At 48.3% G+C, this 12594-nt stretch overlaps 7 protein-coding genes across 7 annotated transcripts; 3 read left to right on the top strand and 4 right to left on the bottom strand.

Annotated features, from left to right (window-relative positions):
• Positions 1 to 310: 310 nt before the first annotated feature.
• On the bottom strand, positions 311 to 715 carry EJ05DRAFT_1952 (uncharacterized protein). The gene has a single exon (XM_033739699.1). It carries the CDS (start codon positions 636 to 638, stop codon positions 393 to 395), a length of 246 nt encoding a protein of 81 aa, XP_033604890.1. The 5' UTR covers positions 639 to 715; the 3' UTR covers positions 311 to 392.
• Positions 716 to 2158: 1443 nt separating this feature from the next.
• On the bottom strand, positions 2159 to 4772 carry EJ05DRAFT_1798 (uncharacterized protein). Its single transcript, XM_033739583.1, has 5 exons — positions 4497 to 4772; positions 4409 to 4445; positions 4040 to 4360; positions 3530 to 3992; positions 2159 to 3480 (listed from the first exon to the last, which is right to left on the bottom strand). The coding sequence occupies exons 1-5, from the start codon at positions 4513 to 4515 to the stop codon at positions 2200 to 2202; spliced, it is 2121 nt and encodes a 706-aa protein (XP_033604889.1). The 5' UTR covers positions 4516 to 4772; the 3' UTR covers positions 2159 to 2199.
• Positions 4773 to 4964: 192 nt separating this feature from the next.
• On the bottom strand, positions 4965 to 7038 carry EJ05DRAFT_506167 (cysteine proteinase; the record flags this gene model as incomplete). Its single annotated transcript, XM_033747791.1, has 3 exons — positions 6933 to 7038; positions 6449 to 6860; positions 4965 to 6393 (listed from the first exon to the last, which is right to left on the bottom strand). Exons 1-3 carry the CDS (start codon positions 6946 to 6948, stop codon positions 4965 to 4967), a joined length of 1857 nt encoding a protein of 618 aa, XP_033604888.1. The 5' UTR covers positions 6949 to 7038.
• On the top strand, positions 6933 to 8297 carry EJ05DRAFT_515792 (ARPC4-domain-containing protein). Its single transcript, XM_033748634.1, has 4 exons — positions 6933 to 7213; positions 7262 to 7588; positions 7642 to 7767; positions 7822 to 8297. Exons 1-4 carry the CDS (start codon positions 7211 to 7213, stop codon positions 8023 to 8025), a joined length of 660 nt encoding a protein of 219 aa, XP_033604887.1. The 5' UTR covers positions 6933 to 7210; the 3' UTR covers positions 8026 to 8297.
• A 271-nt stretch (positions 8298 to 8568) lies between these two features.
• On the top strand, positions 8569 to 10251 carry EJ05DRAFT_495318 (uncharacterized protein; the record flags this gene model as incomplete). The annotated part of the gene is made up of 4 exons (XM_033746244.1): positions 8569 to 8961; positions 9013 to 9438; positions 9489 to 9644; positions 9697 to 10251. The coding sequence occupies 4 exons, from the start codon at positions 8569 to 8571 to the stop codon at positions 10249 to 10251; spliced, it is 1530 nt and encodes a 509-aa protein (XP_033604886.1).
• A 515-nt stretch (positions 10252 to 10766) lies between these two features.
• Positions 10767 to 12292, top strand: EJ05DRAFT_471460 (uncharacterized protein). The gene is made up of 2 exons (XM_033742969.1): positions 10767 to 10889; positions 10981 to 12292. Exon 2 carries the CDS (start codon positions 11180 to 11182, stop codon positions 11906 to 11908), a length of 729 nt encoding a protein of 242 aa, XP_033604885.1. The 5' UTR covers positions 10767 to 10889; positions 10981 to 11179; the 3' UTR covers positions 11909 to 12292.
• On the bottom strand, positions 12052 to 12527 carry EJ05DRAFT_1705 (uncharacterized protein). The gene has a single exon (XM_033739503.1). It carries the CDS (start codon positions 12450 to 12452, stop codon positions 12195 to 12197), a length of 258 nt encoding a protein of 85 aa, XP_033604884.1. The 5' UTR covers positions 12453 to 12527; the 3' UTR covers positions 12052 to 12194.
• Between the last annotated feature and the right edge of the window lie 67 nt (positions 12528 to 12594).

Here is a 12594-nt window from a genome sequence, read left to right as displayed (position 1 = left end):
AGAAACATGCATATACACACAACAATCCTAATGAGAGGGCATGTGCAAAGATGTCGAGATTGAGCGATGCAATCGGAGGTAATTGATTGACTATCCCCAAAAAGAATTTAGGTAAAAGTCGTTGGTCGTACGTATATGTATGTGTAAGGTGGAAGACGGAAGATGGAAGATGGAAGATGGAAGATGGAAGATGGAAGATGGAAGATGGAAGATGGAAGATGGAAGGTAGGTATGTAGCGTACGTACACTTACTCTTATATATCTATGTATATATAGACAGATAGCATGGACAGATTAGATAGAGTAGATAGATATGGCTATATAAAGCTCCTCTTGTGGAGTTGAGTGAGTACCCGCGCGGCCACCCCTACCCCCACGCCCACGTTCCGCGCTTATACATTTCCCCCCACCCTTGCTTCCTTCCTACACACTCTCTTTCTCTCGTACCCCTGACATGGGATGTCCTGTGGAGAGGAAGGTGAGTGGATGAAGGTTAAGGGGAGATATAGGTACGTATATATATATATATATATAGAGATAGATAAATAAGGGAGAGAGAGATAAGTAGATAAATAGATAAGTAGATAAGTAGAGCCAGATTTTACAACTAAACCCTCCCGAAATCTTGGACTAATCATCGTCCATCTAGGTCTTCTTAGTCCTTTTTTATCTTTTTTTAGTTTGCTTGAATCGTTGGTCTTACGGTGTTTGAGAGTTTCTCGTATTTGTATTGTGGATTGTCGATTGTCTTTAAAGTATATATATGTGTGTACTGTTTGATTGTATGTTTGAATTTGGGTTTGGGAGGGGGGGAAGGTTTATTCTACTAATTTAATTGAGTTAAGTGTAGGGGGCTTTAGTTCGATCTCTATTAAAGGAAGAGGAGTAGGTAGATATTATATACTTTAATATAACGTATTAAGTAATTATGAATATACATATATACTATTAACATAATCTCTAGACAGCTACTTAGTCATTATCTATCTATCTAATATCTAGTTATGAAGTAATCAAGTGGGTATTAGGAAAAGGTCCGGAAATTAGTATCCGACTCGAGCGCCACTGGGTTTGATAGGATAGTAGGGGATTTTAGGTGGAGACGGGCGAACGGGTAGATATATGGATAGATAGATAAATTGGAGATAGGAAGATGAATGAATGGATATTTATATCTCTATCTGAGGTACCTACGTACCTACCTAGCACAACTACTGTGCCGGGCGAGGGGTTATATATATCCTATCGATCGAAGCCATGGTATTGGTTTTTGGTGGTTTGTGTGGGTGTAGATGGTTTCTTTTTCTTTGTTTTCTTGTTTTTTTCGGTACAGTATGCGGTAGGGTAGGGCTTGTTCTGCTGGTACTAGTTTTATATTGATATTTGTTCTGTGTTTAGTTGGCGCCATAATATTCCACGGACTGACTTCGTGGGTTCGTGGTACATGTATATATATGCATACACTGTCCTTTGGTTGTCTGTGTGCTAAGTATTTCAGGGGCTCATCAGGGGTTTAACAGAGGGTTTTCAGGGATTTGGTTTTCAGGGGTTTATCAGGTCCCACCTCAGACCTGCCTGGGTGGATTACACTCCACGACCGATAAGCGGCGTCCACTAGATACCTGATTTAGCGAGTCGAACTATCCTGGTCTCTGATCAATCAGCGCTCGTACCAGCTGTTCCTGCAGGGAAGCTCGCTAGGTGGCCGGGCCGATTAGATTGCATGACTACATGGGGTTATCTTGTGGGAAATTGATGCGTATATGGGAATGAAGGTTGCGCATGTGGGTATTGAGTGCGGGTTTTAAGGGAGAGATGTGGATTTGGGGTTTGCGTTTGGGGTGGGAAGGGGATTATGGAATCAAGATTAAGGGGTGCTGTTGGGATTGTATAGCTTGTGATTTGTTTGGGTTGTGGTTGTATATATGTGTATGTGTGTATCGTTCGCTTATTTGTGCTGGAAGAGTGGCGGGTGTGAAAGAGTCAATACGAAGAGGACTTGTGATATTTGGTTGGATTCTGGACGATGTGACTTGTTTTCCAGCCGTCTTACGTGTTCGTATATACTTAATCTACATTTGGGGATTCTTGAATTGTGGAATCCGCTATTTGAATAAGACAAGTACAAGGAAGAGGACTGGAAGGGCTGTGAAATGGGAATGTCAAAGATTAAGACCCAGACCGAAACAGCACAGGAGCTCAGACGATAGGCTCGACGAGGCCAAGTCCGATGTCTCCGTAAGCCTCGCTCTGACGGACGTAGATAAGGTTCTTCGTGGCCAGCGACAAGACATGCAGGAAGGCATTTGCAGCCACGAGTCGATTATTCGCGTGCGTAGGGAGAAGCTTTTCAAACGTGATCTCGTCTTCATGGTCATCATCATGAACCATATCTTCTTCAGCGTTGCCTGCTGCTTTCTCTCTGATGCCTTGCTCGATGAACTCAAGGAAGTTTTGGCCTTCCCGGTCGAGCGCATCGCGGAGTTGCTGGCTTTCTGTTACGTACGGTGCGTCGGCGGCGTCGGCGGCGATTGGTTCAAGATTCTGGACACCCCCAGAGGCAGAGTCGTAGGGCTCGGATTCAAAGGGCATTGCGTTGTCGTCACCTGCCTCGAGGTACTGTGACAGCGGGCCTAACGCACCAGATCCCCGGCCTTGCAAAGGAGAAGCGCTGACCAGGCGTTGTCTATTGTTTGATCCGGAGACGCCGCCAATGGATAAACCTGCGGAGGCTGGAAACCCGAGATCTATGCCGCGCGCGACTGATGAGCCACGGATGGATGCGGTGATGTTCCAGGGCATGGCAGATGACATCCGACGGTCGTCAAGTACCTCCCGCTCATCTCGAGGCAGTTCAATGGTATCGTCACCAAGGGGTGGGAGTTCGTTCTGGTCCCCCAATTGCGCTTCGACGCCGCGACGAAGCTCACCCTCCTCACTCCGAGCCCTGACACGGCGACCTTCCGAGGAGTCAGTGTCTTCCACGTCAACGACATCCGGATCACGAAGCCGTTTGCGCAACTTGTCCTCGCGTCTCTTGGTCCCGGTGATCATTTCCCAGAGCGAGTCACCGCAGTACATGTTGAAAGGACTTTCCACCATGTGAGAGCCAACGCCGCTACCGACACCGCCTATGCCTCGTCCTAGGACAAGCCATTCTGCATTCTTCTTTGCTTGAGCGATAGCTTTCTGGGGCATCTTCGCCGTCGTGGCCAGAATCATGATCTCGTTGTAGTCTGAGTTCCAGCGTGACAGTTCGGTGTTGCGTACTTCGAGCTCACGGTCCGCTGCTATGGGTTTGCGCGTTCGGCGTTTTCGCAGAGGTGCCGATGCAGCTGAGGATTCTTCTTGGTCTACCACGAAGCCTTGTGATGCTGGCTCATGAGTTGCTTGCTGAGCACGGGGAGGAAACGGTTCGGCGTCAGGCAGGATCATGTCCTCAACGAGTGGTGGGAGTTCTGATCCCATAAAGTCTTGTGGCTATTGATCATTAGAAATGCATCAACATGGCAACATGCGGATTACGTACCTGACCTGCGTCACTGTAGCCCTGGCGGACGGCCGCGTCTGAGCGGTGTTCAGCTGCTAGGTTCCTTCGCGCATTAGGAGTCGGTGTGCTAGGCATGACCGGTTCAATGTCAATCATGTTGCCCTCCGCATCGAAGCTAAAATCAGCTTCCGAATCGAAACCGGCCATGGTATCGCGCCTGATGATACTGCTGGGATCGTTCTGTTTGGCACTCGCACCATCGTCACCTCGCACCTGGAAGCCAGCGCGGCCCATCTGACTTGAACCTTCAGGGATGATGAGACCTGCAACAGTAGGACCACTTCCCTGCCTGCTTCGCATCGAGGGACCTGGAGACATCAAACTCAGACTCTGTGACCTCATGCCGATACCCATGTCCAAGTCCATGAAGTCAAAGTCTAGTGGCAGCTGTGCGAGTCCAGGCATGAAAGCTGGGTCATCGGCGAGTTCGAGCTGGTCGGGTCTGCTCCCGTTAGTGCATGAAAGGACAGTGTGCCAGTTCTCATTTACCTTGCTCTGACAGTAGTAGCATCTATTTCGACATTCTGATTGGCCTTGAGGAACTGCCGAATGCTGTTATACGCATTCTGCGCGTCAAGCAAAACGTATTGGCACTGTTGCGAATACACCTGCACAACTCCGTACCTATGTTCGTCAGCTTGCCCCCTCCAAACAATTGACAGCACATACAAAAGACTGCTTTGAAGACGCAAGGCCATCGGAGCTTCAGGTTCCTTAATCGTATCACAAGCTTTCGCAACGTCGACCTTGGAAATGGCCTTTCGATTGACCTTCTTCAAAGCTGACTTGGACCCGAGAGTAGCTACCAGCCTATATCTATGTCAATTACAGATGTTTCTCTTAAGCGAAGTATCCTACCAGATCGTTGCAACTCCATACTTGCGCGAAGTAAGAACTACACCGAGTCAGCAAGGCCATGAAAATGCGTGCACGTCAGAAACTGTACCTTCGTGACTATAGAACATCGTGACACAATACAATTACACCGTGAATACTTATTGGTACAGAAAAGACGCGAGAAAATGAGTGTTGAGTAAAAACAAGGAAAGACAAGTGAGAAAACTCACATGAGGAACGGAAGAAATGAGATGAAAGAGGGAAAGCAGCAAGTAAGCCTGACGCGGCGAAACGCGAGCGCGAGAAATTGGTGAACAATGTCACGCGTATCATATTTGGGCGCGTCGTACTTGATTGAGATGCAACGTCCGGTCGTTCACCTACGTCTAAATCAATCTAGGGATCATATGATCCTTTCTCACTGGTCCACTAGATCGCTTACTTGAGCGGATGAGAGGGCTATAAACGTCTTTCGCTCACTAATATTACAAAGTTGAAGGCGTAAGAACTCGATGTGCTAGAGATCTATGACCATACCACGCTATGCAATATCTAGTTCTTGTGCCGCAATCATAGCTCACACGATCCACTGTGGACGATGAGATAGGCACCTCAGCCTATTCCAAGTACACCCAAGGTCCATCATGCTTTCTCGTTCAAGAAAGCTTCCTCCTTTTCTGTGGTTGGGAGAGGCACGGCACGATAGAGCAGTATCAGAGCAGAGTGACTTTGACCTATGTGGTGTTAGAGCTTGCCCAGAGACTCTGGTTGGGTACTTGCCGCCGCCAGATAAGGTCTCGATTCTTTCAGAGTCGACCTCCGATACCTTCTCGTCGTTGAACCACCACCATTTGCCATCTTCCTCCTTCCGCTTGCCAGTCTTTGGATCCTTAGGTCCGCTCTTCTTCACGAACGATGTGTAGTGGCCGCTGTCAGCGCTGGCACCTTGGTGGGTAATTACGCCTCGTAATTCATACAGACCTGTCTGGTTGGATCCTTCATCGGCAGACATCTTGGGGTCAACGAGTGACAACAGCTCTTTCTTTGCCGCGAGAATAGATTCGATTTTCTCTCGCTCGACTTCAGCATCCGTTTTGTAGACAGCATCGGCCATCTCAGTATCTTCGCCACTTGCATCGCCTGTCTTCTTCCTGTCGTCCTTCTTCTCCTTCTTCTCCTTGACCTGCATAGGCTCCCCATTCTCTTCCTGCGCGCGTATCCGCTTCTGCCGTTTCTTTGCTCTTTCGACGTCTTCTTCTTCTTTGCGGATCTCTCGGATCTTATCTCTGATGGGTACAAGAAGTTTTCGCAAATCTTCAGTGCAAAACTCAAGCACATCCAACTCGTGAGGGAACGTTACCTTACGCATGATTTTAGCCTTCTTGGCGGTGTCCCGTCTCCAATCGAATCTGACAAAGTGCACCGGTAGATACTTCGGCAGGCGGGATATCAAAGATGTCTTTGTATATATTGCATCTCTATCAAGAACCGAGGACTTCTTCTCGATCTGCTCTTTCAGACCTGCCGCCAGGCCGTCTCTAAGATGATTAGTCTCCAGGGTTATGTGGCAGTTGAGCTTGAAAAATGTGTCTTTAGACTTGACAGGCTCTTCGCCGCCTTCCTTGGCTGCCTCTTCGTCACACTGCAGAACCGAATCGAAACTTCCAGCCATGTACTTGTCGATGAAAGACAGATCTTGCGTCTCCTGTGAGCTGGAACCGGCAGACGTGGACTCTTTCACTTTTAGCTTCTGTCGCAATTGTGACACGATTTGCGACCAAGCTTCTTCCGCGTCCTGTTGGGCGTACCCATGCCCATCTTTCGACCGTTGCGCAAACTGAGGAAAGGCAGTTCTCAGAGCGTTGAGGAACATTAAGGGTGGGAATCCCTCCTGAGTCTCAGACATCTGCTTGAAAAGATCGCGAAGAGATCCAGTGAGGTCGGACGATGCACCGAGTCCTCCAAGGCCAAATTGGCTGAGGTCTGCGGAGCCACTGGCTGCAGGGCTGTAGCTGTTTAGCACATGCCTGTGTGTACGCAGAAATGGAACCAGCTCCCTACCTTGGGGTATACTTCAAGAGTTCGTCTTGTAGCTCCGGAATAGACCTTAGAGTCTGGAGCGTCGAATTCATATAGCATGTGTTGCCCAAATTTTGGAGGCCTGCAGGTATAGCGCCGTCCGATTGCGCCATCTCAGCTTCCGTCATATCCTCCACAAATTTTATGGGCTCTTTAGGTCGCTGTATCGCCGCTGCACCCTCCGCGGGAGTGCCCATCATCATGAACTGATGGCCAGGCTTCACCGCAAGCTTCGAAAGATCGGTATCATCTTTTAGCTGGCCACCTTTGATGAGTATCTTTTGTCTCTCCGGCTCAACACCAGTAAGAGAGTATAGTTGGTACTTGAATGTCTCGCCCGTAGAGCTGGGATCGAGCTCGACATCGTATTTCTTTCCAGCATGTTTAACCACCACTATATAGTTCATTACGTCAGTTGTGTGGTCATTACTGGCTTTTGCTAGCCGTGAATACCGCCGAGGCTTACCTGGTACGGGATCCATAATGCTTGAAGAGAAGCGAGACGTCGAAAATGCTTGTCAGAGTGAGTCTGCGAAGTGATTGATGCCAGAGTCCGCCGACAGTAGTGTATCTATAATCCTTGGTGGCGGGTCTCTGCCAAGGCTCAGTCGACGGATTTAGCTTGCCCCGCCAAACAACGACGAAGCTCGTTGCGTGCGCATACCTACCTGGACCGTATTGACCGCATAACCGTAGGTTTGACATGATTCTCAGGGCGCTATATTGATCAATCACATCCACGATATGGTAAGAATGAAGCTACACAGTTCAGACACACGCTTATGCTTTGCTTAGTCTCAAAGCCTCCGCCCGTACCTGCAGTGCGTCCGATCATCATTGACGGCCGCCTTGTCACTCTCCAACTTCGCATCGCAAACCTCTGAACGGCATAATGTCCCTGAAATTGAAGCTGCTAGCTCTCCGGAACTCCTCCTGAATCCATTGACAGTATCACGAAATGAAAATGAGAAGGTCTTCATCGAACCTAGCGTGAACAGTGTCCGCATCAGCATCAAGATAAAACAGGCCGATGAAATCGAACATATTCTCGTACACAAATTTACGCGGTTCTTGACTCAGAGAGCTGAACATTTCTTTATATTACGGAGGAAGCCGGTCAAAGTACGCAATGAATGCAAACCATCAACGCTACGTGAGTCCTAACGCCCATTTAGGGGTATGATATTTCCTTCTTGGTCACGAATTTCCATACGGAAGACATGTTGAAGCACAAGCTTGTCGACTTCATAATTCAGTTCATGGAAGAGGTAGACAAAGAGATATCGGAGATGAAACTTTTCGTAAGCTGCGATCCCCCCTGTCTATATGCAGCCAGCCATAACACTCCTTCGTAGTTGAACGCCCGAGCAAGATTTGTTGCAGAGTCTTTCCTTACACCAGTAAGTTTCGAAAGTACACTGTTTGCCGATGGCTCACACGAAATAGTTCGACTGATCGGGCAATCCCTTGAATGGCTTCGGAAATCTTGGCATTACGATATAGCCACATCACTACATGCAATGCCATGTCATTTCATGACCATGGCAATTTATTGCTAGGTCTCAAGTAAGCTTGGACGATTCAAGGCAAGCGTGGTTGCGAGAAGCAGAACTAAACAAGGCGATATAGCGAACAATTAAATGACAGGTTGCTACCGTTGTGCTTTATACGGGACTGTAAGTAGAGTCTCCGATTTTGTGATATGCTCTACTGCCCCTGCGCAAATAAATTTTGAACTTCCATTTTATGTTGTTTGACTAAGAGCCAATTGCCTGTATCATAAGGCCGTCACAGACTGCTACTCTGTCAAAAACATTATCGTAGCTTTCACATCTCTTCTGCTTCTGTGAAAGTCAAGAACTGACAGACAGCACAAGAGGCGGACACGGCAACCAAAGCAAGGTGGTGGGCCCACCTCGCTTCGACCTGTTCACTTGTTTACAGTCTGTCAGCAAACGCACGTATTTGCTTGACCAAAGTATTCGCACGTGCTCCACCTCACCCTTGACAATCTCCCTCGTCCCTCTTCTCCTCCTCTCCTTCTTCTCCTCCTTCTTGTCCTAACCTTCTCCAAGGTCTCTGGGAACGTAATATCCAGAATTATGGATCTTGCGGAATCTGAGCTGCGGCAGTCGCCGCCTCCTCCATATGGGGCATTTTCGTATGGCACAGAATACCAGTACGGCGAACACTACGCTAACCAGGTACCTTCGGCGATCAGTTACCAGAGAAACGATGCCGTTCCCCAATTCCCGGGTGATGTCCCGCCTTCTCCCCACGTGGCAGCAGCCAATCAAGTCCACATCAACCCGGCTCATGGACGATTCAATTCTGCATCTTCAGACGTCCCTCCTTATGCTCGAGCTAGTGCGTATGAAGATCTAACGAAGAATGGCATCCCAGATCCAACTGATCTCTTGGACAACTACTTTCCGTTTAGGGATGTTTCACTTGACCGTCCAGGCTCCACCGCGGGTGTCCTCAAGATCCTCAATGTAAGTGATCACGAACACTTCACCTGATCTCATAAATTAACGTCTAAACAGACTCCATATGATGTCACCAAGAACGAGATTGTCGCTATGCTTGGGCGTGACGCTAAAATCGCCACCTACCCATCGTCTTCAAGCTATTACGGTATCCACATCATGTTTGATCGATCCACAGGCAAGACCGGTGAGGTATTGGTAGAGCTCCAAAGTGACGAGGAAGCACAAAATGTTGCCAAGTCATTGGAACGATACTCCAGACGTACCGGGAAAGCCCGCATGTGCGGTAATCGCGTCACGTCGATTGAGGTTGTTGGACAGGAAGAGCTGATGGCGCTATTGTTTCCAAAAGCCAAGTGCTGCGGATGGATTGGTCAATATGCACATGTTCGGGATCCGAGCGAGCATGAGTCTGCGTTCGAAGGCTTCATGAACACTGAAGAGCTGCGTCAGATCGTTATGCATGCTCAAAAGCCCGGCAAGGTAAGCACGGCCAGATTTCACCATTGAGAGAGTGGCTTACAATATTACAGGGACAATTCGGCAAGAACGCGCCACAGCGACCTTATGAAGCCCTAATCTCAGTATTGCAGAAATTTCCATGGCACCAGTCAGACCATATAACTTTGGCTGAGCGCGACAATATCTTCAATACCGTCCGTGACATGGTCGGTCTTCTGGTGCGTCAGGTATGTACACAAGAGCTTTACAAAGTTTGCCTTCCTTGTTAACATTAATTAGGTCTGTCAGGAATCGAAGCACTCGGGTCAGTTCGGCTTGAAACTCAACCAGCAGCTGCTCAATGAGCTCGTGATTGTTTCTTGCAGCGAAGCCCTCTTCAATCCTGCCCAGCAACGTCATCTTCTGGATCTCACGTACGGCGAAACTCAGGTGAACTACCCTCTGCCTCGTCTCGCCAATTGGTGGCCGTTCGAAGTTCTCACCTACCGACCTGGCGTCAACGAGAAGCTTCTTGAGTACTACGCGATTCTAATCAAGCAAGCCACGACGTCTCCTGATGTCAACTCTCCAGAGGAGCTTGAACAAGTTCGTCGTATGATTCCGCTCATGGACACTCTACCTTTTGGAGCTTTCATTATGCGTTACGACGAGAATAAGTTCCTGATCGACTGCGCAGACATTGCTCGCATGGAAGAGGACATCGTGACGTATCTTATACGTCGTGTCATGGACAAAGCGGCAGATTATGGCATCTACATCCCGAATTGTCATGACATCCCCGATCCACATGCTGGACCAGATGCTATGGTGCCATGGGCCGGTGACGTCTACTGATGTACGGTGCAGTCGAGAACGCAATTCGGCATGAACATTACTTGGAGAGTTCATAAGCTCGACGTGACTTGCATCATCAGTCTTGAGAATTGGGCGAATGTGGTACGCGTTGGACATTGGACGAAGCGAATTCTAGATCACGAACTGCAACTTTTACTTTCTTCTTGGGCTTCCTGTTTTACAATACGCACTTTATATGCGTAATTGCTGGTATAACGATGCTTGACGACCTTTACGACCAATGATGGATTTGTTTGCTATGTTTGAGGGCGATGCCTTACGCACCTTAAAGACTTGACGTCGTTCCAAGATACCTCTTACGCAGCGCAGTGCCACTTCTAAGTAGAAATGAATTGAGATTCGAAAACGCTACTTGGAAGTTTGCCATTACTTCAAAACTACGTGCCCACCTGAAGAATACATAGATCTCGAGCCTTAGTGTCACGTGCGCTCTATCAGTCAGGTATGATTGGTTTTTCAGCCTTGCTCGCGCGTTCATAATCCTCTTGATTTGATCCCACCCTACCAAACACACGACAGCAGTCAACAAACATTGACAGTCACCACATCAGGGTTGTCACGAGGTAGCAAATATAATATGAATGATACGTTTCTCAATTTGCATAGAAATTCGTAAGGTTTGTTCATCGTACCCCGCGCTCGTCACGCAAAAGGCCTCTACCTTGTCTTGTACTTCCCTAGATATCTTTACTAACAGGCTAGAGCCAGCTTACAGATACGCCGGGGATCTGAAAGTTAACAGCTTAATTCAGAATTCTACCGTACTCTGTATGCAGTTTTAAAAAGATAGGAAGAGTATCAATCGGAGTCTTTTAGAGGAGGAGGAGGAGTCATTACACGAGACAAAGCCATCGAAGGCCACTCAGGATACTAGTAGGAATTGAGGATCAGCGGTGCAGACAACATCATGGCTCCAAATGCGACATCGTCTTTCATCATCCGGTTCTACGACCCGGAAATTCGTGCACCGGACACAAAGGACCGTGATCTTGACGATATATTGGAGCAGAGCGATCAATGGTTTGAAGCATGCCATGACTACGTTCAGATTCTGTTTCCACTCCCGGAAGAATCCATGTTCAACTATTTCGCTCCAACAATTGAGCGAGACACTTTTGATGGGTTTCGCAGTCGCCCCGAGCTACGTGCGGAGATGAGAAAGGCGTTCACGAGGATGCTTGCATTCTATGGCTTCGAACTACACATTGCCTCAAGGGCAGAATCTGGGCCCCATGATTCTATCACAACGAAAGTCACTGAGCAACCTGATAACACAGCAGACAATCAGAAGCATGAAAAGACAGAAGTCGTCTCCGACACCAAAACCAACACCAACGACGAGGATATCACGATCGTGAAGGCCCCGACATCCGCGCGTCGATTCCAGAACTGGGTCATGCGATTCAACCACAACCATCTCCGGATCACGCGCATACTACGCAGTCTACGAGTACTGGGTCTCACGAAAGAAGCTGACGCATTCTTCGCGGCCCTGGAAAGCGTACAGGCTGAGCGCGGAAAGTTTAGTGATACTAGTCTGAAGTACTGGCGCCGCGCTGTCGAGCAACCTCTATGGGTCGCCCCAGATGGCGAGAAAATCGGATGGCTTCAAGGTCTTGAGGACGAATCACAATGAGGCTTCACTACTCGGAAAGGTGTGCTCGGGCTTCGCTGGGTTTTCACAGCTGCAAAGACTAGCCTGGAGCGAAGAATACGGAGTAGTGGTGATAGGACGTAGTGTTTAGATGGTATAGCAGAGCAGTCTACGGTGGTGATCATTACTGCCAGCCTTATTTGAGGCACGAAAAGATATTCGAGGATTTTGCACCTACCAAAAGATATAGAAGGGTATACACCCCCATGAAAGAGCCTCAGCAGGCCTATACTATCAAATCTTGACAAAACGCCACAAGCACGTGTGTTTACATTTGCTCCTGTAGTAATATCCTGAGAACGCTAGCTACGCAAATAAATAGGGGTAGTCTCGCTATGTAGCCACAACAGCAACCACATCCTCCACACAATCCAAAGTCTACAGCTACACAAGCCTGGTCCAGAGAATGACTATACACATCACACTTGCATGCAAAACGCGGAGAATCGCGTATCTGGCTCTCTCCAGAGTGAAAAGAGCATTCCTGCAGCCACGTTCTCGTCCAGCTCACAGCTCTGCAAGCCATACGTGGCAACAATAGCCTGGCCTCGGTAACTGGCCTCTGAGGGACAAAGGCGTGTCTGTATGCTCACTTCCAGGACTTTAACGCTATCACTATGAGTCTCGGGTTTGGTCTGGCTGTAAATAGCCATGATGCACTTGTTGCG

This window comes from Pseudovirgaria hyperparasitica (genome assembly GCF_010093815.1).
Source record: "Pseudovirgaria hyperparasitica strain CBS 121739 unplaced genomic scaffold EJ05scaffold_1, whole genome shotgun sequence".
Classification (NCBI taxonomy): domain Eukaryota; kingdom Fungi; phylum Ascomycota; class Dothideomycetes; order Acrospermales; family Acrospermaceae; genus Pseudovirgaria; species Pseudovirgaria hyperparasitica.
The sequence above is the reverse complement of the archived record's forward strand: the minus strand, read 5'-3'. Positions and strand labels throughout refer to the sequence as shown.

Excerpts from the sequence above, each read along its gene's own strand:
- EJ05DRAFT_1952 (XM_033739699.1), bottom strand. The coding sequence starts at position 638 with ATGATTAGTCCAAGATTTCGGGAGGGTTTAGTTGTAAAATCTGGCTCT.
- EJ05DRAFT_1798 (XM_033739583.1), bottom strand. Across the intron at positions 3,993-4,039 it reads GCTACTACTGTCAGAGCAAG|ACCCGACCAGCTCGAACTCG; the intron begins GTAAATGAGAAC and ends TAACGGGAGCAG. Across the intron at positions 3,481-3,529 it reads GCTACAGTGACGCAGGTCAG|CCACAAGACTTTATGGGATC; the intron begins GTACGTAATCCG and ends AATGATCAATAG.
- EJ05DRAFT_515792 (XM_033748634.1), top strand. Across the intron at positions 7,589-7,641 it reads TACGGAGGAAGCCGGTCAAA|GGGTATGATATTTCCTTCTT; the intron begins GTACGCAATGAA and ends ACGCCCATTTAG. Across the intron at positions 7,768-7,821 it reads TATCGGAGATGAAACTTTTC|TTGAACGCCCGAGCAAGATT; the intron begins GTAAGCTGCGAT and ends ACTCCTTCGTAG.
- EJ05DRAFT_471460 (XM_033742969.1), top strand. The coding sequence starts at position 11,180 with ATGGCTCCAAATGCGACATCGTCTTTCATCATCCGGTTCTACGACCCG.
- EJ05DRAFT_1705 (XM_033739503.1), bottom strand. The coding sequence starts at position 12,452 with ATGGCTTGCAGAGCTGTGAGCTGGACGAGAACGTGGCTGCAGGAATGC.